Source organism: Acomys minous (assembly GCF_964271855.1).
Source record: "Acomys minous genome assembly, chromosome: 14".
Taxonomy (NCBI): domain Eukaryota; kingdom Metazoa; phylum Chordata; class Mammalia; order Rodentia; family Muridae; genus Acomys; species Acomys minous.
Genome location: NC_140496.1, coordinates 55,279,166 through 55,304,697, shown reverse-complemented (window position 1 = coordinate 55,304,697; position 25,532 = coordinate 55,279,166). Strand labels below are relative to the sequence as shown.

The 25,532-nt window shown below is 43.4% G+C and overlaps 1 protein-coding gene across 3 annotated transcripts in view; it reads right to left on the bottom strand.

Annotated features, from left to right (window-relative positions):
• The window catches only part of FMO5 (flavin containing dimethylaniline monoxygenase 5), a 42,913-nt gene that overhangs the window by 7,137 nt on the left and 10,244 nt on the right, over positions 1–25,532 (bottom strand). The window contains exons 1-7 of one of the 3 annotated variants that reach the window (XM_084757181.1): positions 17,997–18,015; positions 17,356–17,532; positions 11,403–11,591; positions 9,357–9,519; positions 8,105–8,247; positions 4,609–4,808; positions 1,352–1,704 (exon numbers count right to left, since the gene is read on the bottom strand). In XM_084757181.1, the coding sequence (XP_084613307.1) occupies positions 1,352–1,704; positions 4,609–4,808; positions 8,105–8,247; positions 9,357–9,519; positions 11,403–11,591; positions 17,356–17,490 (1,183 nt within the window). In that variant the 5' untranslated portion in view covers positions 17,491–17,532; positions 17,997–18,015. Of the gene's footprint in view, positions 1–1,351; positions 1,705–4,608; positions 4,809–8,104; positions 8,248–9,356; positions 9,520–11,402; positions 11,592–17,355; positions 17,533–17,624; positions 17,732–17,996; positions 18,016–25,532 lie in introns of those variants that run through there. The other 2 variants (XM_084757179.1, XM_084757180.1) reach the window with 2 other exon arrangements.

The following is a 25,532-nucleotide window of genomic DNA, read 5'->3' as shown; positions in this document are numbered from 1 at the left end:
CTGTGAGCCACCATGTGGGAATTGAACTCAGGACCTCTGGAAGAGCAGTCAGTGCTCTTAACCACTGAGCCATCTCTCCAGCCCCCATCGGAGTATTTAAAAACAAAGCTTCATCCTTCCTCAGGTTTTAACTTGTGTAGCTTAAACTTCTCTAACTGCTTCGTTTGTATTCAGATGGCTTGCTCTCAAATCCCTTAAGTCCTTTTATTTTATGTGTATAATTAGCATGTATGTATGTATGTATGTATGTATGTATATGTATGTGTATGTATGTGTGTGTATGTGCAGGTCAGAGATCGGATCCCCTGAAACTGGGGTTAGATGGTTGTGAGCCACCATATAGGTGCTGGGAAATGAATCGGGGTCATCTACAAGAGAAGCCATCTCTCCGGCCCTGCTTAAGCCATTTTCATCTCTTCCCCCATTCATTACATTCTTGCTTTAAAAAAAATTATCTTCAGGTTTGTGTTTTAATCAGATTAGAAAAGAACAGTTATATTATGCTCAGATATTATGATTCTGTAATGATGCTGAATTTCAGGAGGTCGTCAGGATGGCTCCTCACACTGCTGACTCCCTGAGTCTATTATCCCGCACTCTGAAGCTTTTTCCTACATAGCTGAACCTGAAAGAGGGGCCAACAAGGGGTGGGGGAGTGAGGATTTGAGAAATCACATAGTTCACATTCTTGATGAATCTCTAAGCATCTCTGAACCCAGTGGTTCTCAGCCTTGCTCATGCTGTGACCTTTTAATACAGTCCCTCATGCTGTGGTGACCCCCAACCCTAAAGTTATCTCTGTTGATATTTCACAACTGTAATTTTGCTACTGTTATGAGTCGTAATGCAAATATTCAATATGCAGGATATCTGATATGTGACCCCTGTGGGGGGGGGTCATGGGGTCGACCCACAGGCTGAGAATCGCTTGTCTATGGCTGAAATTAAGTCATGCTAGGCTATGTTTGATAATTGACTTTATCTCTAGTGAAAGAATCCTTTCGCATCATGACATGCTCCAGCTGCTTCCAGTCTCAATGAGCAGGCTGTACTCTGTAGTGCTCACGGAGTCACACTGCCCTCAGAGATCCTAAGCCAACCCCACGTCTGAACTGAGTATCGCCAGGGATGGGACTAAAGGATGCTTCGCTAAGAACATCTTCTGATGTATGTCTGTGGTTGTCAATTACTCAGCTACTACTTTAGATTCATTTAAAATTACATTTCTGGCACTAGCTTTGTGCCAGGCAAAGGTATATTAAAATCAACCTAGCCTCTCAGTATTTAAAAGCACTTGCATAGGTACAACTAAAAACATTTCACTGAGATGTCAATGTGGATCATCACTTACCTTTGAACACCTGAGTGACCCAGCGTCCTTGGAGCTCTGAAATAGGCATAATGGCTCCCAAGGGCTGAATTAAGCCAATGATAGCAAGAGTTGGTTTTTCCAGGTTAGGTGGAAAGACTTTTTTATACAAGGACACCTTGTTCTTGACGACTTTGACAGAATCTTCAAGAAAAGGAAAGGCAAAGCTATAGCCTGTGGCAAAGATGACTACATCAATGTCATCCTCTCTGGAGCCGTCCTCAAATATGGCGGCCGTTTCCGTGAATTCCTTCACGTTTCCTTTCACCCTCACCAAGCCAGAGATGATACGATTTGGCAGTTCGTCATTTATTGTTGGATGCTGACTCAGAGCTCTGGAAGCGGTGAGAGAGAAGGAGGAAGGAAGAAAGAAGTCAGCACGTAAGGAAAACTCTGCTCTGGGGGTAAAACACCGCCCCAGTATTTGCCCCGTCTATCTGGTCTACCAGCTTGGCGCAGATCAGGACTTCAGGGCTGGAGATCTTGGGAAGGGAGGATGCTAGGGGTGGTAAAGGCCGAGTTTTCTCTGAGGAGTGTATAAGCGGTTTCTCAGGTAACTGCGATGCACTGGGGGCATATCTAAGGGTGCTGACCAACAATTTTCAGACAGCTGTCCTGAACTGGCAGAAATAGACCATGAGCATTATGTTCAGCCCCATTTCCGATCCCAAGGGCTCACAAGATAGACTTAAATCATCACATTCCAAACCACAAACTCATTGCATATGTACAGCAATATATGGGCGCTATGGAGACAGCTTTTCTGTGCACTCAATTCCTTGGCTCTCAAGCCCTTAGGAAGGAAGTAGGGCAGGTGTCATTATTCACAAGGAAACAGGCCTGGAGATGTTGGATGGCCGCCCAGTGTCACACAGCCTGCCGTCTTAGAATGGCTGTCACAGTCGCTTTCCATTCTTCTGGTCGAGCAAGTAGTGCTGTGTGGGGACGGCAGAGGGCAAGGTGCCAGATGCCTGCTTCCTGCTTTCTAAGTCTTTTTCTTTTCTTAAGGTCCATTTTTGTTACAGTTAATCTGCACAGATTCTAACCTTTATGAAGATTTTTACTTTTACATCCCAACACCAGGTTTTTATTCTCCTTCCCACTTTTATGTCTAAATCAGCCATCTACGCAATTTTGCACCACCAAACTCTTAATCCTGTATCTGCCTCTAACCTCTCCTGGGTACCAGGAACTGAACCTGTGTCCTGTGCAGAGCAGCAAGTACTCTTGGCCACTGAATCACCTCTCTCCAGCTCCACTTATTGGCTCTGCAGTGATGTTATTCTAAGCCTTATTTAGCAGACCACATAAAAATTCCCATGTCTCCTGAACACAAATGTGCTCATACAATATAATAAAGGAAAAGCTATTATACATGCCAACATTAAAAAAGAGAATTGAAATTATTATTTCATATCAAGAGCAATTATAGATATGAGAGGGGCAGCAGTAATGTGAGTATACATTTTAGAATGGAGTTTTAAAAGTTATAAATAATATTTGTGAGAAAACTGTTGAAACTGTAATATGCCAATATTTTGGGTATTTATCAACATTAAATTTCCTGACTGTGATACCTGTATTACAGACATAATAAAAATGCTCTTTTTTCTTATGTGATATGTGCTGAAAACTTTTAGGTAACCTGTATTAACGACTGTAGCTTACTCTCATGTGGTTAAAGAAAACATACGCACTTAGGTGGGTGCGCATATTGTGTAGATGTGGACCTACTGACACTTCAAGAGGGGACAGAAAAGAAAGCAAACACAGACAATTCATCAAACAGGCAAAGCTAGGTAGGAGGTACTTTGTAGTGAGTGGACTTTGTATTTGGCAATTGCGCAACTTTTCTAGAGATCTGAATCCTCAAACAAAAATAAATAAAAACGCAGTGACATGGCTCAGCGGGTACACATCACATGTCTTGGACCAAGACTGATGACCTGATTTGGATCCTCAGAACCCACACAGTAGAAAGGGACAGTCACAGCTGTCCTCTGGCTCCACGTGTATACCTTGCGTGGCCCGCACAACTCTCGATGCCCACCCACCCCTATCCCACCACAAATAAATAGGTAAAACTAAAAGGGCACAATAAAGCATTTAAAATTAGTCTTTAGAAATGCTTTCATAAAAGTTTTAATGTTGGCTGACTGTATGTGTGAGGTCATGTGTGCATGTGCCTATGTGTACATACGTCTGTGCTCTTGTATGCCACAGTGGCAGATAGCAGTCATAGGGTGACTTGCAGGGGTCAATTCTTTCTTTCTACCATGTGGGTCCTGGGGACCAAACTCAGGTCATCAAGCTTGGCGGCAAGTGTCTTTACCCTCTGAACCACATCATTGGCCCTGAGTCCATTGTTTACTATAATTTCCTTCTATACTCCCATTGCAGTCCACGCTTTTCTGTACCAACCCCACCCCCATTGCTGCACTGGAGAGTGGATGCAGACTCTCACTCATACTAGGCAAGTGATCTGCTACTAAGCTATATCCTCAACTGATTTGTATTTTTCACCTTTTCTCATTACGTTGCCCAGGCTGGTTGGCCTTGAACTCATCCTGCCTCAGCATCCCCAGTAGCTAGGATTATAACCCTGCACCATCAGGTCTGTCTCTGTATAAATTGTCACTAATCATTTCTCCCTATTGGTGTTTTTTTAAAGGGAACATCCATTTTATGGAATATGTCATTACTTTCTGTGCTGACCTTGGACAAGTTACTTTGTTCTTATAGTAAGGTTCCATTGTTTTATATATATAAAGAACATTAAAATAGACCAGCCTATGAGGTCATTGAAAGGGTTGAGAGTGAGCACTGGATTCACGTGGCTTGGCACTTACAGAAAATCCTCCAGAAGGCAAGGTGTTCCTACTGTATTAGTGTTACTATTAGGTCTTTTCCCCTCTGTATTTCATGCCCAGTATAATGAGTCCCAGAACACAGCAGGCTTGTTGGGTGAATGAACAAACGATCTCTATCCTTTATGACTGTTTCTTTGTTGTTGTTGCTGTTGAGTGCTATATGTAAAGCAATGGTACCATGAGAGGCCACTAACCATTAAAAGAATGATAAGCTGAAAGCCTACAGACCAGCAAGTTAGCAAAAGGATTTCTGATTCTATGCATGTTCTTAATGTCTGGGTAAAGATAGGTCTACGATGAGCCCACATCAGCGGTCCTTGTCTTTCTGCCTTGGACATCTGCAGCCCCACTCCCATCCTCGGGACATACCTGTGTTTAGGCTTCAGGCCAAACATTTCATGATCGAACCTCTGGTTCATCTGTTTTTCCATAACTCTGTTTTTTAGTGATGAACCAATAATCTTTGACAGATAGTAGGTAATTCGAGAAGAGACCAGCACATCAATAGGATAGCCACATTTCCCTACGCGGTTCAAGATCCAAGCTCCTCTCCTGGTACTGAGAAACACCTGGGGCACAGGAAACATTGTTTTGATCAGTCTGGCTCACAGTCTTTTTTTTTTTTTTTTTTTTTGGTTTTTTCTTGACAGGGTCTCTCTGTGTTAGCCTTGGCTGTCCTGGACTCACTTTGTAGACCAGGCTGGCCTCGAACTCACAGCGATCTGCCTGCCTCTGCCTCCCGAGTGCTGGGATTAAAGGCGTGCGCCACCACGCCCGGCTCTGGCTCACAGTCTTACAGTTAAACTGGTATGATCACTCTTGCCGTGATCTATGGCTACTTGATAAGCAAGCCCTTTTCTTATAAAGCAGTGGTTCTCAACCGTGCTAATGCTGTGACGCTTTACTACAGCTGTGGTGACCCCCCAACCATAAAGTTACTTTTATGTCTACTTCATAACTGTGATTTTGCTACTGTTATGAACTTTAATTTAAAGATCCACGTTTTCTGATCTAGGTGACCTCTATGAAAGCATCATTTGACCCTCCTCCCAAAGGGGTCGAGACCCATAGGCTAAGAACCGCTGTTATAAAACTTCCCACATCTATGCGTTTTTAGGTCTCAGATTAAATTTTCTGCCCCCTACAAGGACATCACTGGCCTTTCAGGGTGATCATTTTCTTTTTATCTCCTGAACTTTCCTAGACCTCACAGCCTGTAGAACTCATGAAAAACTGTAGACGTGGGGCTGGAGACACGGCTTGGTGAGAAAAGCATGGTCACTGGGCCTAGTTCCAGCCCTGGGACCTAAATGGTGGAAGGAGAGAGCCAGCTCCCATGGGTTGTTGTCTGACTCTCTCCATCACACACACACACACACACACACACACACACACACACACACACACACACCAGTAAAGCTAAGAATAATTGCAGATCGGCCGGGCGTGGTGGCGCACGCCTTTAATCCCAGCACTCGGGAGGCAGAGGCAGGCGGATCGCTGTGAGTTCGAGGCCAGCCTGGTCTACAAAGCGAGTCTAGGACAGCCAAGGCTACACAGAGAAACCTTGTCTCAAAAAAACCAAAAAAAAAAAAAAAAAAAAAAAAAGAATAATTGCAGATCATTTAATCCAAAACCTTCAGTCATTTTGCCACTGACATTGTTTGCAGTGTCACAAAAACTTTGTTTAGTTTTCGTATCCTCTTTATTATAACATTTGTCATCAATAACCCTGTTAGAAATATCATAAATATCCATCTCACTTATTGGTAAGCTCTCGACCGCTGACTCTCAGAGTGCTAACAGTACAGGGTATAATGTGCACCGTCACTCTCCCACCATATCAGCATCAGTCCTTATTGATATTTGTGACCTGTAAGGACACCACTGTGACAGGCCCTACACAGGGACCTGTTAATTTAATCAACACAGTAGCTCTTAAGCAAGCCACTGTCAGCCCCATTTTATGAATGAGAAGGCTGGAGAGGGTGTGGATCCCACAGCCTGAGGTCATAGGGCTGGACCGTGGCAAAGCTGACTCTGGAGCCAGTGTAAGAAATATTTCCCCAACTGATGAAGACCGCTGGTGGACCTGTAGCAAGCAGTCTTCCTAGGTCCCCTACTGGCCAAAGTCCATGTTCAAAACTGACTAAAGGCTGGTGTTCAATGGCCAGCAGGATTATTCCTTTTCCTATCCCGCCTCCCCCTCCGGAGGTTTCTAGAGCTACCATAGAGGATGCGCATCACTTCAAGGTCTTTTGTCTAAGCTCTCAAGCAGCAAGCTGCCTGTCTGCAGAGGGATGACACTCCCATCCCCCCCACTGATGCTAAGCCAAGGGCTCACACATGGACTGCTTCCGCATGTCACAGATGAAAGTGCATGCATATTTCTAAGAACCAGATGGTTCTGTGTATAAGCTGTGTATCTTTGGACAAGTAAGGTCAGTGCTCAGAGGTGTAGTTAAAAAGTTCCTCATTTGCCAGGTGTGGTGGTGCACACCTTTAATCCCAGCACTCAGGACGCAGAGGCAGAGGCAGGTGGATCTCTGTGAGTCCAAGGCCAGCCTAGTCTACAAAGTGAGTCCAGGACAGCCAAGGGGACACAGAGAAACTCTATCTTGAAAAACAAAACAAAACAAAACAAAACAAAAGTTCCTCCTGTCCTCAATAGTGGCAGCAACACATCTCTCCCAAAGGTTATTGTAAATGACAATGGACAGGAAGCGATCAACAAATGTTTAGTGGCTCTTACATGTCACTTTCAGTCTCTCATCTCTACCTGGTTACAATAAGCAGCACACTTACAAATCTCACTTTAAAAAGGACTGTGTAAGGAAATGATTTCGTCAGTATAATCTTGTATCTTCGTTGAGTCACTCCTTTAGTGGCAACAGGTAGACGCCTACCTGCTTCTCAGTGATGGGGATTAGGCTGTTTCTCTACAAATATGCTTCAAATTATTTTAAGAAATCTCCTTAATGCTACAGTTTTGCTAAATGCTATTTGCTCAGCAACTCTGCCCCACTAGTGCCTCTTCTCAGTAAGTACTGTTTCCGTGTGTCACCATGAAGGTGACTCCCTATGCTACCCCACGAGCTCATTAGGAAATAATTACATAAACAAAAAATGATATTTCTCTTCAAGAAGACATTATTGTGGGCTGGAGAGATGGCTTAGTGGTTAGGAACACTTGTCGCTCTTACAGAGGACCAAAGTTCAGTACTCAGCACCCATGTTGGGTGCTCATAATCACCTGTGGCTCCAGCTTCAGGAGAATCTGATACCTCTGTATTCATGCACACACACACACACACCACACACACACACACACACACACACACACGCACCCGCACACACACATGTATGCACATAAACACATACATACACACACACACCACACACACACACACACATGTATGCACATAAACACATACATACACACACACCACACACACACACCACAGACACACACACCACACACACACACACACACACCACACACACACCACACACACACACACCACACACACACACACACACACACACACACACCACACACACACACACACACACACCACACACACACACACACACACGTATGCACACGCACATAAACACATACATACACACACACTATAACAGAAATAAATCTCTAAAGAGCATTATGTCAAACTGCCTTGATACATTGAAATCCATTGGTCCATTTGAAGATTTGGATGTGTAGGGTATACAGGAAGCATCAGCCCCAAAGCTGCACCTGGGGCAGTGAACAAGCCCTGTGTGTTTGCTGCTGGGCTAGGGCAGGGTGGGGGCAGCTAGCTCCTTGGTAAGAGTGAAGCAGAGTAAACCAATTATTGATACAAACCTGCTTGGCTGTGTGGCTGATCTCGACAGCCAGGTCGCCTCCAGAATTCCCAATGCCGATCACAATGACTCTTTTCCCAGTGAATTCTACTGGGTTCTTATATTCCCGACTGTGAAAGTACTTTCCTTTGAATTTTTCAATTCCTATACGAGAAGAAAGATAATTGTTGGTTTTGTAGTAGAGATATTATTTGTCAAACCACGTGCTTTGTTTTCTTTCATGGAATTTAAAGTTTGGACATATTTTGCACACTTTCTTTATTAAGCAACTTTCCTTCCTTTCTGAACATTTTTGCTTCTCTTATTCTCTTGTTGTCTTTGTTATTTCTGTATCATAAATCATTCACAGTTTGAATTGCAGGCACAAGTCCAGACAGCCTCAGAAAACCTCCATTCTCCCTTATCTTTTCAACCCCACTTTTATGTGTATATGGGGCATATGTAAAAAACATTATTAAAAGTAAAAGCCCAGTTAATTCCAATTGGCTCAAATTAATTCCAATTAGCTCAAATCAAGAACTCCAGCCTTTCTTTTGGCCCTTAGGAAAACACAGTCACCCTGAGTTTAAATGTAGTCACGTGCTATTTGACAGGCATACAATCATTCTGAGAAGCATGTTGAAAATGGATTTTATTTCTGGACAGATGCATACACACCTAGACAGCACAGGTCAATAAACACGAGCGTGTGAGGTTGTTGTTGGTATAATATAGTCTACAATCCTATAGCATACTTTTTAAATACATAGGATTATATAATGTGTAAGTGTGTAACCAGTAAGTTACTTATTGTGCAGTATTATGCATTTCACAGGTGTACATGCTATAATTTTAGATAACTCGACAGTGTAGTAGATTGGTACACACCAGCATCACCAGAAACAGTGTTTTATGCTTCAGCATCACAGTGGCTAAGCCCTTACGAGACAAGAGGACATTTTCAGCTCTGTTACAATATTATGGGGCTAATATTGTATATGTAGTCATTCATTGACAAGATTGACATTTGTGGTTCATAGCGATGGATAGGCCTCTACTTTTCCTCTAGTCTTCCACACTGTCAACCTTTCCACTGCCAAAAACGGCAGCAATACAAATAACCCCGACATCTTCGGGGAAATGTATTTAACTAGGGTAAGAATTTATTTTTAAACCCCACAGTAAGATCACTCAGTAAGATGCTCCTCCTGTTTCTCCTAGGGGTCATATCACCATCATGGCTGCAGTGTCTTCCCTCATGGTGGGTTACTCACCAGGAAAGCTTTCCAGGGGTAGGTGAGGGTCTGTGTGATGGCCGGTGCAAACCAGGACTCCATCGAAGACATCTACCTGCTTTTTCCCTTCACACTCAGTGACCACCTGCCATTGGCCTGAAGTAGAGAAATCGGGTTGCTTCTTCACGCTGCACACTGTGGTCTAAAAAGTGACAAGGGACTGTAACCACAGCCTATAGAGTGTATGCCTTCCATGACACAACTCCCTACCGAATGTTACCTAAAGGGCCATCACAGGTACCATCACTTATAGGGAGGGCTTCTGTGGGGATGTTTGATTCGAGTACGTCACAGATGTCAACAAGGCAGGCTACAAAACTAAGTAGGTAATCCAACGCACTGCCCTCTGCTCCTGGAACAAGGAGACAATGCTAGGCCTCTTGCTCTACGCCCTAAGGCTCTGCAGTCCCTGAATAAAACCATGGGGTTCCAAGCACTAGCGAGCTATGACTAATGGCCCGTTTCTTCTCCATTCCCTGACATCCCCACATCCGTGTCTGTTTCTCCTAAACCTGTTCCCAGTGGCTGGCCTTAAACACGTGACTAAGATACAGGTCTCCCTTTTCACTGGGACTGGAACGCTACCCCAGTGGCTACTCTAAAGAGGACTCTGCATAGCATTACGTACACAAGAACGCACTCTGATGTGCTTCTGACCCCTCAGCCACAGTGTCTCAGTGGACCGAAGGAGAGCACACCGAACTTCCGCCATCTTGAAGCATACAAAGCTCTCACTGTCATGAGCACTGTCACGAGCACCAGTGCTTCAGCTTGGACCACACTTCTGCTCCATCTTCACCGGGCAAACTCCTACCCATCCTTTAAGACTCAGCCCACACATAATCTGCTCTAAAACTCAACCTTCCCTGAAGCCTGGGACCTCATGCCTTAACCTCCTCTGGGCAGCGGTGGGGAGCACTCCTCAGCCTGCGCCTCTTCATGTGTGCTGCTACCTTGATATAGAATATAATTTCCTCTGTTGTTTTGTTTTGTTTCTGCATTTTTACTGCTTATCCTAGAGTCAAGCTTACTCAAGAAGTGTGTCCCTTGTTTTTTATTTGTTTGTTTTTTGTTTTTTTTGAGATAGGGTTTCTCTGTGTAGCCTTGGCTGTCCTGGATTCACTTTGTAGACCAGGCTGGCCTCAAACTCACAGCGATCTGCCTGCCTCTGCCTCCCAAGTCCTGGGATTAAAGGCATGGACCACTACTGCCTGGCTCAGAAATGTGTCTCTTAAACAAAGGACCATCCATGGGCTGCAAATGCCTGGCTTTGGGAGTTGTCATTGAGTGCCATGTTGGGCACAATTTAGCAGAACAGTCAGGAGAAGGTTTGGGCTTTCCCCAGATGTCATAAATATATGTTATTTTTATAGCCATGATGCCAAAGTATAGAAACATGGAAGAAAACTTCAGAGAAAGAAGGAACCAGAAAACTCTGGGATGACCATAAACAAGGAAACATCTAGAAATTGACATTGAGACAGCCCCTTGTCTGAGAGCACCTGTGGTGGAGCAAGCAACTCAGCACAAGGCCGTGCTCCTCCCTCAGTGCTCGCCCCACTCACCAGAGTTGGCTTCTGGGCCTCCCCCCTGGCTTCCCAACCACCACTTCACTGGGCCCTTGTGATCACAAAAAAACAGCACAGTGGAGAACATGAAGGAGCTCAGTGATGGTGGACCAGGAGATTTTATAGTTCTGACTCCTACCAGCCTCCCCCCATCATCTGTTTTTATTAAAATTATCATGAGATGAAGGCTAGGTAAACACCCTAGCAGGTGGCTTCCTGTATCTTCAGTATATATATATGTTCCTCTGCACAGTGTAAGTACACCAAGAATGTGTTTATAATGGAGGCCTTTTCATGAACATGTCCCAACTACCAAGAGGACAAGAGTAGAGTTTTTGGATAGTGTAAATGCATGTCCATTTCAAGCCAGTCTTGACAGATAACACAGGTAAATAAAGCTACATTATTCATTGACCTGCTAAACAATTTCAAACAGGAAGAAAACAACATCTCTTACCTTGAACTGGATATATTTTAGAAGGCCAAATTCTTTGGCATACATCCTGAAATACTCTAGGACTTGGGAGTTGTGCATGAAGTTAGGGTAGTGGTCAGGGATGGGGTAGTCACTGAAACACATCATCTCTTTAGAAGTATTGATGATCACTGACTTGTAAATACTGGCCCTTCCATCTTCAGGATTTTCCTGTGGCAAATAAGAAGTATTTATGGCAACTCGAGGATCATCTTCATGATTTATAAGTAGCCGGTGAGCATCTAAAAACTTATCTCAGTGAACGTTGTTTCAATCAACCAACACGCACGTATGCATGCACGCACGCACACACACCTTCCAATATCTGTGTCCCTTGTAGTCATTTTTTTTTTTTTGGCTTCTTGAAACAGAGTTGTCTTTATAACTTTCTTTTAACCAGCGGCATTTAGCTCACACAACATTAAGTACCTTCCAACACCAAATTATAAGTCATCCTGCAGTACCTGCGTGAGACACCCAGGAAGGTCACACTAGTAGAAGCCAAAACCCACATAAGAAGCCCAGCTATCCTGAGACCACTGCGCAGAAAGCTCACGAAGAGGGTATCAGAAGCTGAGAATTATCCAGCCATCCCTCAGAAACTCTAGATGTTCCTATTTTAGTTCTATTCCTGGGAAAAGTCACTTTTAGTTGCCTTCTGATTACAACACATGAGACTGCAAGTGAGTCGAGAGCTGCCCAGTTCAGTGGGTAAGTCTTGGGAGTTTTCACATATTTGGCAGCACCACCAGAAAACACTATACCACGTGTAAAGCCAGGTGGGAGGCAGCAGAGGGGCTCAGCAGTTAAGAGCCGGTGCTGCTATGCAGAAGATTTAGTTCTCGCCACTTACACAGAAGCTCAAAACCATTTGTAACTTCAGTTCCAAAAGAATTGATGCCATCTTCTGGCCTCTGCATACATGTGCTACAAAGACATAAATTCAGGCAAAACACCCATGCACAATTAAAAAGACAAAAAGCTTAAGTTTAATCTCCAGAACCCACATTTAAAAATGTCAGGTTTGGTACCCTGTGCTTGCAATAGCAACACCAAAAAGAGGGTAGACAGGTGGATCCCTGGGGCTTGCTACCCGGCAGCCTCATCTTCGTAGCAAGTTCTAGGCCAGTGAGAGAAAGAGACTCTGTCTCATAGGCCATGCCTGAGGAGCAACCCCTGAGGTTGCCTACATGTGAACTGCACACATGCACACTTGTACACACACATGGACATAGAGACATATAGACACATATACACATGCGCATGCACACACACACACACACACACACACACACACACACACACACACACACACACCAGTTGCATGCCAGGCTTGTGGTACACACTTATAAGCCCAGTACTTAGCAGCTGAGCTGAAGAAGGCTGAAATTCAATGCCAACCTGAACTACACAATAAATTCAGGCCTCCTGGGCTACAGAGCAAGACCATCAACAACAACAACAACAAAACCAAGTGAGTAGCCTACCTATATGTCAGAAATGAACAAATGAAAATTTTCATTTGAAAAATACACCATTTATAAGACCATAATCCTATTAAATATTTAGGCATAAATCTAACAAAAGATGTATAAGGCAATATAAGTAAACTATAAAACACAAATGAAGAAACCAAAGATTGAAATAAATGAAAGCTTTTGTCTTTGTGGATTGGGAGAGTCAACACTGTTAAGATGCCTGCTCCTCCTGCCTTGCCCTGAAGACACAGGGCAGGTCCTGGCAGCATGCGTGCAACCACTGTATAGGTAACAGCAAGGGCATTCTAGAGGCCGCTGGAGATAGCCGGCAGTCTGTAGGTGTGGTTGGCCACAAGAACCTTCTTCCAAAGGTAGAAAAGAAGATGAACTTTACCCCAGGCTGGCCTGACAAAGTCCACTGCAAGTGTTAGCACAAACAGTGCCAACCGTGACAGGAATGGTTATCCTCGACATGGTAAGCTGAAAGCAGGGTTTCGAAGATCTTTCTCCCCGAACTGGAGAGCTCAGGCTAGGCATGAGAAAAATGCCCAACAAATTCAAAGGAGGATGTTCTACAAAGCACCCAACCCATCCTCAAGCCTGCCAAGGGCAACAAAACCAAGAACGTAAAATGAACAAAGCAAGAGAGTCTAGGAGAGCATCACTGCCAAGAGGAGCCTTGAGATGCACAACCACCAATGTGACGGGGACCCTGGGATGGAAAAAAAAAGGGCATCAGAAGAACTAAGTGGACCTAAGGGAAGCATGGGATTATGGGTACTGGCTCACTGGTCATGAAAAATGTGTCACACTAGTTTAAGATGCTAGCAATAGGGGAACTAGGCAAGCTCCCAGTGCAGAGGCCGCAGGTGTGAGCCACCGTGCCCGAAGGAAACTTGTAAAAAAATCAGTATCGGAAAATATTAGTCTATAACATGAAGGAGGCAGTACTAGTTTGTCAGGTGAAAAAAAAACCAGGGATAGGAAAACACAAGTAGTGGCATCTGAGGAGGAAGGAGAGTGTCTGGATCTCAGGGATTCACCACCAAAAATGGGACTGCTGTGCTCTTAACTGGACACTCGGTGCCAACGCGAGAACCCCAAAGTACTGGGATGGTGTCTTCATAAGACATCTACAATTAACTTATCAGTTAACTTAAAGATGATGACACTAAGAGAAGGCCAGCCAGACTCCAAATAGTAAGCAAGGGAGTGTCAGAAATAGATTTCAGTGGATGGATTTTCAGGAAATCACTGTTAAGTACATGAAATGCCCAGTAACCTCTGAGTGTTCAGTGCCTCAGCTTCCACAGTGATGGACGGTCAAGTGTGAGGGTGAAGCTTTCTGGCTTCAGGGGCATTCTAAGCAGACAGCAGGACAGTATGTTCCACGGGTGTGTGTGTGTGTGTGTGTGTGTGTGTGTGTGTGTGTGTGTGTGTGCGTGTGCGTGTGTGTATGTATTTATTACTTATGTTTTTGAGACAGAGTCACACTATGTATCTCTAGGTGGCCTGGATCTCCCTATGTATACCAGGCTATCCTTGTACTCACAGAGATCTGCCTGCCTGTGCCTCCAAGTACTAGGAGCGAAAGCATGGGCTATTGTATCCAGCTAGTCTGTCTGTCTGTCTATCTATCTAATTTAAACTCACAGAAATCTGTCTGCCTCTGCCTCCCAAGTGCTGGGATAAAGGATCTGGGCCATTATCTGGGCACCCTGAGTGGCTCTAGAGTGTAATGCTGTGTAAAAAGCCAGGATGTAACCCACAGGGGCGGGGGGGGGGGGGGGGGCTGAGGTGGACAGCAGGGTAGGTGAGGGTTGCTTCTAGGGTTTCTCTCTGCACTTCAACTCTCAAGCTTTCAGGTTATTTGGGGCCACTGGGAGAAACTCTGAACTTTCTTAACTCTTAACTGTCAGGCTGATGGCTCTGGCTGATGGCTCTGGCCTCTGTACTTTAACTCTTAAACTTGCAGGCAGACAGCCTTGCTATTTGGTGTCAATGTTTGTAGTGAGAAGAAAGAAAGAGAAAACCATACATTCATACAAACATACGAAGCTCCCATAGATCATTCATAAACATACATAAAGACACAGACAATCAGACAGACAGACATATAATTTTGTGGATGGTGAATGGAGGAAAACACCAATCAACCAACAACAGCTTTATTTCTGTCCTGGGTTTTTATGTCATCTATGAAAATATACCTCATCCAAAAAAAAAAAATACAACTGTTGCATAAACAGGGAGCTACAGTAGGACTATTGATACTAATATCTAACTAGAAAAAATTTTCATTATAAATTTAAAAACTGGTTTTATCTATATGCTCATTATGAGTTCAAAGCAGAAGTTTGATCTTTTTCTTATGTCAAATGTATGTTATGTGTTCAAAGCAAGGGTATTTTATGTAAAGGTTTTACTAAGAAACAGGTGTCTCTTTTGTCTTGTATATATAACCACTTATGATTTGTTTCTATATTCATCGTATATTCATATGCTCTTTCTTATCATGGTGTACACCTGGGCCGTATCCTTGGACTAAACCTAGAATGAGCGTATTTTCTTGATCATTAATTTGTTTCATCCTGTCTTCCCTCTTGGTGTAAATCAAGTGCTCGACACATGGAGGTTCGCAGAGCTCCTAACAGTTTTTGTTACACTGCAGGGGCATTTTCAAATTACTTGAATCAAGTCAGAAACTCTTTAAAATCACCATCAGGTGTTATAGAGTCATTAATTCATTTAAACAGCACTATGCAGCGAAGGTACATCTTCAAAATAATCTGCAGGCAATCTGCCCAACAGAGTGAAGCAATAGCTGGCGAGGGGCTCTGCCATGCCAGACACACGAGACAAGCATGGAAAGACAGCACAGCAACAATAAACAGTCCTGAGGCCAAAATCCTTGGCCTAAACCAGGGATAGACCCATCCTTTAGCCATGCAAAAACCAAGTAAGCCTTTTCCAGAAGCTCACTTGCTGGCATCTGCCAATGCAGCATGCAACTGCTCCCAGCACTGCTGAGTCATGCAGAGGTGTTACTGTTCTGATGGAATATGGGCCATTTTGACAAAACATGGCTTAACTGATTTTCATGAGGTGGCAAGCTTCTGCCAAGAGGACAATCAGAAAATACATTTCATTAGCTCTTTAGATGACAATCGTTCCAAGCCTCTTTAGCAGTATAGATCATGGGCCTGATAGTCTGGCATGACCTTGGTATGCTCCCAGCCTCCTTCGTTAAAGGGTTGCTTTCCTGTTTGTCTGGAGTTTGCCCAGTTGTGTCTGTACAGGGTTCAAATGACGCCTAGTGTCCTAAAGGAGAGAACTAGTGGCAGGAGCAAAAGCCGAGGAAGTGGACTGCCTCTTCTTAAGGGAAGGAAAAGCTTTAAGTGAACAGGGCCATCTTGTTTTTATATACTGTTCAAGGACTAGGATGGTCAGGTTACCTCAAGTGAGAAGAGAGAGAGAGAGAGAGAGAGAGAGAGAGAGAGAGAGAGAGAGAGAGAGAGAGTACAGTACATATAATTGCCCTCCATTTTATATATTAGAGATACAGTATTTTACTGAGCTTTGAGCGGGAAGACTGATTGGCTGCGTAGCCTGAAAGTCGCAGGACTTCTCCTATTTCTGCGTCCCCACAGTTGGGACTTCAGGGCAGGCTGCTCCATTAGGCTTCTTTTCTTTTCCTTTCTTCCTCCTCCTCCCCCCCCTTTCTCTCCCCACTCCCTTCCTTATTTCCTCTTGAGTGTTAGGGATGGAGTGTTAGGTCTTCCTGCCCTAGAAGCAAGCACTTAGCATTTTCTAGAAAAGCCATCACCCAGGATTTTTTAAAAAATTAAAAAATAATTCTATATGTGCAAGTCGTTTGCCTAATTGCATGTTTGTGTACTATTTTTCACACCTATGTCTTAGGGTCAGAAGAGTGTGAAAGATGCCCTGGAGCTGGATTTACAGTGCTTCTGGTGGGGGTGCTGGGGACTAAATTCAGGTCCTCTGAAACAGCAAATGTTCTTACCTGCTGTGCCATCTCTCCTGAAAAAGCATTTCAGGAATTGCTTTTTAATAAAAAGAATACTGAAGGTGTCGCAAGCAGACACCTGGCTCATTATCAATTGTCATTCGTTAGGAGCACGCAGGGAACTTCTAACGTTTGCTAATTCGCCACTTTGAAGATTGTTTTCCCGTTTTTTTTTTTTTAAGAGTAGCAAAGTTCAGAAACACACAAGCAAACAAAAGCCTTGGTTTTCGTGGCAACAGAAAAAGGAAAGTAAGTGGCATTTGTGTGGTACTTTGCAACAAGCCCAGAGAACAGAGCCAGCCTAAAATCTGATGTGAAGGTTACCAGGGCGGAATTCAAGTCACGGCCGGCCTTGCTCTTCCTTATTCCACTGAAGGGAAAATACGAGGTGGCAGCAGTCCTTCGAGTCTTAGGGGCTCGGGAGATTTACCTGGAACCGCCACAATCCTCCGATGTCACCCGACCTCTCAAAGCAGACAGGTTCCAAGCCTTCCTCCAGGCAGCATTTGATGCAGGCGAGCCCGCTTGCTCCAGATCCAATTACAGCAATCCTCTTTTTGGCCATGGTCGCCAGAGTGCTTCACAGACTGGGTCAGTGTCACTTGTCCTAAAGAAAGAATGACAAGAGAGAGTGAACACACGACAGGCCACGTTAAAGACCTGGGCAGAGGCACGCAAATACAATGTAACGAGATGTACGTCTGGGCAGTAGTCCGGCTCAGGTCTCTGCTCCACCAGCTCTGAGCTCCGCTAGGGCAGAGTAGCAGTGCCTCAGATAAACACAGCAGTGGCCAATGGGGAGGGGCTATACCGTCCCACCTCCTATCCCGCCCACCCACGGGCGTGCACCCTTCTTCCGCAACGCAAAGAAAACAGCTCAATACTCTTTGGGAAGAAAACAGTAACATCGGGTAATGTTCTAATCTACAGCTTTTCGGCAGCACCGCCCACAGGGAGACCCGGCCTCCAGTTCCATCCCTTTCCACTTTTCTTTGTGCCCACTTTCAACTTCCTACACTTTTTTTTTTAAAGTGATAAAGGATGGCCAGACTCAGCGCCTCAGAAGCAAACCTTGCTCCAATGTTAAGAAGAGGAAAGTTCACTTTCTAGACTCGCTTCAAACAGGCGCTCTGTCCCGGCTTCTCCTCTCCCCACTTACGAGAACAGATCTTTGGCCCCACTAGAAGAGCAGGAATTTAAGATTGCTCACTGAGCTGACGGAGGGGGTGGGGGTGGGGAAGCAGTGACACATGCATTGTGTTTCCTGGTCAGTTGAGGAGATCAAAGCATATGCTGATAACTTCAATTAAAATGCATACTTTAAAAAAAAAGTGACTTCTCTCTCAAAATTTCCAGTTTGAAATTTAACTTCAAAATGTCAAATGTCAAACTGTCCATATAATGGGTATATAGGATTTCAAGTGCTGGGGCAGAATGCAGTTGTACATGTTTATAACGGCACAAGTCATGGCTGAAGCCTTGTGTTGACTTGGCTGAAAATGGTTCGGTTGCAACCAATATCTGTCCTTGGTTCTGACCTTTTGGTATCTCTCTTCCAGACCAACGGTCAGCAGTCCTCCAGAGTTTATTGTACATTGTTCAAATGGCTTAAAGGAAATCAATTATGAAATCCTCTCAGCAAACACAGGAGGCAAGTACTACCATGATCACCTCCAGCATTTATTTCACCTGCTGGGAACAGGCTAAGTAAAGCAGAAGAAAGGCAGGGAGGCCAGCCATGCAAACCCCTCAGCCTGCCTCCCGTGTGGGCTCTCAATCTCCACAAACACTGCCCTTGCGTCAGGGTATTTTAATTTCTTTAATTTTAGCAACAAGCTAATCTACCATTTTCTCACCTCTTTGTTTTACTTTTTTTTTTTTTTTTTTGCCTAACTCCAGCTGTTACACATTGGCATGTTAGTTGATCTACTTCTTTTTTTTTTTTTAACTCAACTATCACTTGGTTTATTTCAACTACTTTAAAAATGACTTGAAAAATAAGTCATTGACTTGAAGAGCCATTTTGCTGCCTCAGAAAGATTCCTGCCAGCTCTGTTGTCTAAAGTATATGGAAACATAGCAAATACTCATAGTGGGAACCTATGAAACTGCACCGCATAATGGGGCATGGACCCTCCAAGCATACATGGGACAGTGTGGGTCTTGCCCCTCGTTGAATTCTCTCTAGAAATGCTCTCACAGACATACCGTAGGTATGCCCTAAGTGATTATAAAGCCAGCCACACTCACCATGGCGATTAACCAGAATGACTGTGTCTGTAAAGGTCATAGTAAAAGCTTTGCCGCAGCCAGGCACAGTGAGTGGCACGCCTGTAATCTCAGCACTGGGAGAGGCAGGGGAGGCGGAGCTCTGTGAGTTGGAGGCCTGGTCTACAAAGCAAGTCTAGGATAGCCAAGGCTACACAGACAAGCCCTGTCTCAGGGGGAAAAAGGCTTTCCCATGGTGCTATCTTAGAATAAACAAACCAAACCAAAAGACTTGTTTAACTTGTGTGAGTGTTTTGGGTGTATGTATGTCAGCATAGCATGTACATGCCCAGCGTCCCTAGATACCAAAGACGATGCCTGATCTTCTGGAACTGGAGTTACAGAAGATGGTTCTGAGCTGCCATTTGATTGCTAGGAACGAAACCCAGGTCTTCTGCAAGAATAGCCAGAGTTCTCAACTTCTGAGTCACCTCTCCAGCTCTCGTTATGATCTCTTACTTCCTATTTCTCTCTGCTAAGTCTGCACTTTGCTTACATGTGTGTAATAACTATCCCCTTCGGAGGCCACTTCCTTTAAGTTGGTAGCTACATAAAGTGGGATGAGTTTGGGTCCTGAAGGGAGACTAGCTGCCAGAGTGGGTTGCCTCCCATCCACAGGTTGTGATATGACCTGATCTAACACTTCGAAGCTGATTTGTTACAGTAGCAAAGTTTGTAACAGTCACGAGTAGTTAACGGATCACATAGACACAGCACAATCCCTATTCCGTGTCAATTCCCAGCAACCAAACAGCATCCGCAACTCCAGCTCCAGGAGATCAGGCACAGTATCCTGGCGCATACATATATGCACTGGCAAAACATCCACACACATAAGGATACATCTTGTTTTCTTAAAAGAGAGACAGAATATAAAAGCAACTGTTTTGTGTGGCCTGGGGAATGGATTATAATATAGTCATATTGTTGTTTTTAATGAGTGAATATATCAAGTATATAGTAAGCCAAAGTAAAAAGAGAGAGAGAGAAAGAGAGAGAGTAAAACACCACCAAAATGGATGCTCAAAATATCTAACAGAAACCAACTAGGGAGACTCAGGCCATTAGCTGGAGTTTTTGATTGAGCTTTTCTTCCTAGTTGAGTATTTTACGGCTGAACTTTTCATTTTTTAAAATGTATTTTTATATTATGAGATGAACAATGAAGGCGTTTATTGGAAATGGCTTATATTTTAGCCTTTTATTTTTTATTTTTTTCATGTTGTGTGGCATGCATATTTGCACATAAGTGTGTGTGTGTGTGTGTGTGTGTGTGTGTGTTGGAGAGGTTGGCTAAATTGCCTCTCCTGATTAATGCTCGAGTGTAATTAGCACAACAAGGCTTGCCTTTATTATTATGGCTTCTTTGATAACAGAGTTAGGCGCTTACAGTTCAGCGGAGAAGCCTGCTTCACAGCCCAGCATGTTGAAGGTTATGTAAAGCACAACAATGTTGTCTTAAAAACAAAAACAAAAGGCACCCGCGGAAGGAGAAGATCATTTAACGTAACTATATTCTAGAGACGGATGAAGGCCGCAGGCACTCCTGTATTCCTTCTTATATTTGTTGGCATCCCAAATTCCTTCTTGAGAAATATCAGTATCAGATGATGGCATGCCCATGTCGCAGTTGCGTTATAACCTTACTTCCCATAACCTCAATTCAAATCCAGCAGTGGAGGCCTGCGGTGGAGGCCGAGAAGCGTCTGTGCTTATCTTCTCCCTTATCCAATGGGCAGGATCTCCCAGAGAAACCACAGTTTGCTGGTATGGCTAGAGGCCAGCTCTGGGAATCTCATCTCTGCCTTCGCTGGCTGGAAGTACGGGCAGACCAGCATGCCTTCAGTCCCGTTCCTTTTCACGGTTCCCAGTCCTCCGACTTTTCTGGCAAGGGCTTAACCACTAAGCCATCTTCCCAGGCCCCTTTAAGTTGTTTTAAAGTTAGGGTGTTTTTATTTTGGAGCTGGTAGTTTTGTTGTTGTTACGTTATAGAGTTAGGGGTAGCAGTCTATCTCCAGGCAAGGGGGCTTGGAGGACATTTTGAGACAAACACGTTTGAGTTTGAAACGGGGTTTGGGAACCATGTTTTTTCGGCTGGGAGCTTTTTAGTGAATTTAAAGAACACATTATAGTTTAGTAATATAATAAATGTTGCCTTTGGCCCTTAAATTGCCATTCCTATACTATACTCTTATCCCTGTTACTGTTTGCTCACTCACTTGGCAGACTCACCATTAGGAACTCTCTGCTCTGTGTGACACTCTATCAGGAAGGACGGCTGGCTAAGTGACGCAATGGGCCTCCCCCGTCAGCTTCTGCTAGATGCTTCTGAGCCGCCAACTTGATGATGGTGACACTCTTTTGTTATTTGTACTTTACTTAAGAGCGTTGCCAGAAGAAAAGTAAATAAACAGAAAGATTACATAAATAAATAGATCACTTTACGATACCAGGCTTCTATTGAAAACTCAGTTCAATAATTGAATGGGCCTTCCCCAGTTGATTACCCCAGGAGATATTTTTTTTTTAAGATTTTATTTATTTATTTATTGTTTATACAGTACTTTGCCCCCATGTGTGCCTGCAGGCCAGAAGAGAACACCAGATCTCATTACAGATGGTTGTGAACCACCATGTGGTTGCTGGGAATCGAACTCAGGACCTTGGGAAGAATAGACAGTGCTCTTAACCTCTGAGCCATCTCTCCAGCACCCCCCTCCCCCAGGAGATATTTTGAGTCCCCATGTTGACAATATTTTACTATCTTTTTGTTTGTTTGTTTGTTTTTGTTTTGTTTTACTATCTTTATATCTCTCACTATTCCTTCTTTTTCTTCAGCTTGTAACTGTAGTCTTTGAATGAGAATGCAGCCCCCACCCCCACCCCACCATGGTCTCTTATATTTAAATGTGTGGTCCCTAGTTCGTGGATCTGTTTAGGGGAGGGATTAGGAGGTGTGGCCTTGTTGGAGAAGGTATGACGCTGGGGGCGGAGCCTCAAGTCTCAAAAGCCCACCTCTAGGTTCAGTCTCTCTCTCATTCTGCTATATGCTTGTGGATCAAATGCTGCCATGCCCACATGCCTGCTGCCATGCTCCTGCTGTGATGGTCACGGCCTCATCCTCCCATGCCCACATGCCTGCTGCCGTGCTCCTGCTGTGATGCTCACAGCCTCATCCTCCCATGCCCACATGCCTGCTGCCATGCTCCTGCTGTGATGGTCACGGCCTCATCCTCCCATGCCCACATGCCTGCTGCCATGCTCCTGCTGTGATGGTCACGGCCCCATCCTCCCATGCCCACATGCCTGCTGCCGTGCTCCTGCTGTGATGCTCACAGCCTCATCCTCCCATGCCCACATGCCTGCTGCCATGCTCCTGCTGTGATGGTCACGGCCCCATCCTCTGAAACTGTGCAGGCTCCCCTATTAAATGCTTCATTTTATAAGTTGCCTTGGTCATGGTGACTCTTTACAGCAATAGAACAATGACTAAGACAACTATGTCCTAAATACACTTATTCAAAACTAAAACGTGACTATCATAAATCATTCTCCAGATCACACAGAACATACTTGGCATAGCCTCAGGATATGTGAGATGCCAAATATCTTTAAATGTTACCCCATAATTGCAGTTTTGGACACTAAAGATATTTGCCCTCTTTATTCTTGCAGTGAACAGGTGGGCACCAGGTGTTTAATGGACACAATGAACAGGTGGACACCAGGTGTTTATGGATGCAGTGAACAGGTGGGCACCAGGTGTTTATGGATGCAGTGAACAGGTGGGCACCAGGTGTTAATGGACGCAGTGAACAGGTGGGTACCAGGGGTTTATGGACGCAGTGAACAGGTGGGCACCAGGTGTTTATGGACACAGTGAACAGATGGGCACCAGGTGTTTATGGACGCAGTGAACAGATGGGTACCAGGTGTTTATGGACGCAGTGAACAGATGGGCACCAGGTGTTAATGGACGCACCATTGCTCCTTCATCACCACTCGTACCACCATGGTCCCTTTTAATTTTCATGAGTTACTTTTTAAAATCAGATGTAGCATCTCATAGATTTAGCAATGAGTGTACAGGCAATCTTAATTTGCTTCATTGTGCCAGGTATGTAATTTAGATTCAACTTTTCTTTACAAAAAATAAAATTAAAAACAGTAAGTATGCAAGAGAGATGTTGAAGGGTAAACAGAGAATATGCTTTTTTGATGAAAAGGGTAAAAGATTTTAAGTAAATATAAATGTTGTATAATAAGATTTTTGTCTTAAACATTAAAAATAAAAACAGCTCCCCCAAAAGTATAAAGTGAATTCTTAGAAATTATGAGTCATACAAGGTTTATAGAGGATGAAACTTAAAGATAATATATAGTTAATGATTAAAAGTTATTAAAATTCCTAAGGTTATATTGATCTACTCATGGTAACATTTATTAAAAACTGACTTAAAACTATAAAAATATATGCCCAATAAAGATAATTACTTGTTTTGTATGTGTGCTAAATCTCTTAGGCTTTAAACCACTTGTAAAACAGTCCAGCAACAACAACAAAATCAAAATTCTTTTCTATCAAAGCTTTATTTTGATATTTACACAAAAGTTAAAAGTACAAACTGATAAACTTGTCTGGTCTTCAACTGCTAAAGCTGACAGGCTTATACCAATGGTGATGAGTCACTACAACAAGATAGCTGATAGATTGACCCTTGACCTCCAGGATGAACCAAGCCCAGGGAACTTTGGGAACTCTTTCAAGTCACTTGTCCTCTTGATCAGGAAGACCATGGAGGCTCCGAAGACTGGACTTTAACCAGAACACATACTATAGGGAAAATTGTCAACAGAGAGGGAAACGGTTCCTAAGACAATCCTAACTCACCAACAAATGATCCAACTTTTTAAAAAAAGTACCTAAGAGTACCTATGTACTTGAGAGTATCCCATGAATGTCTCAACTAACTTATAAAAAGTTTATCTGTGCCCACCTGTATGGTCTTAAACACACCCACCCAGATAACCACTTTTAGTCAATTGAAAGAGACAATCTGTCACAGTCCATAAAGTTATTAACTGGGTTCGCTTATCCAAAATTAAACCCTATTCTCCAAAATCCACTCAAAATAAAAATCAAAAAAGACCTACTAAAATAATAGACCAGCTAAACACAAGTTCTCTTCAAAATTCACACTCCCCCCAAAGAATGTGTTTTGTTTGTAACCCTCTGTGGATCAGAGGCTCAAACTAACTGTTGGTTCCTTGGGTTTCCTCGGTTAATTTCTACTAAATGGTGTGAGGGTCTCACCACTGTCTTCCTGCTGCTTGCTGCCGATACCAAAGCCACAACCATCACAATGACATTTTCCATACACAATATCGATATCCATGAATCTATGACTTTTGTCTAAACCACCCAGAAAATGTAGGAAAAGATGGAACTTGTTGACAGTAGCAAGCAAAACTAAAAAGTTCCTATAAATAGTCCAAAAAGAAATAATCAAAAACTGTATAAGGAAAACAATAAAAACTGAAAAAGTCATAGAACTTGAGGTACTGACTGCCGTCCCAAACAGGGTACTTTAATACTGTGAAGACAGTCAAGCCTTCCATTCTTTTAACACTACCTGGTAATGCCAAGTTAGCCTTGTCAAAATTCCACTTGGATTTTCTAAATGTACCTTGATGATTTAATTATCAAATGTATACTGAAGATTTAGAAAAATGTATTAATTTTTAAAAAAAGATTTATTTATTTAGTATCAGTGTTCTGCCTGCACATACTCCTGCAGGCCAGAAGAGGGCACCAGATCTCATTATAGATAGTTGTGAACTACCATGTGGTTGCTGGGAATTGAACTCAGGACCTTTGGAAGAGCAGACAGTGCTCTTAACCTCTGAGCCATCTCTCTAGCCCCCAATTTTTTTTTTTACTGAAAAAAACAACCCTCAAAACAAACCCCACCATTATAATGCTTGAAGCTGTGTGATATTGGTGTGGAGAAAATCAAGCCAATAATAAAAACTGTTAACAACATATTCTTGTATAAGGGAATCTAGCCAACAGTAGAGGTGTTATTTCAAAACCCTGGGTTAAGGATGTTTACTCCCTATTTGGGAAATAGATAAGATTCTGATTTCATAAAGAATAAAAAAGAACAAACCCTAGAGACAAATGCTTAAAGCAAAACCCCTAGATAAATAACTAAGAAAATACTGATGTGGTAAAAACCTTTTCTTACTAAAAGATAAATACCCATAACTGTGAAAACAGTTTTATATACAGAAATTCAAACTTCTACATATAAGGCATAATCGACAAAGTATGAACCA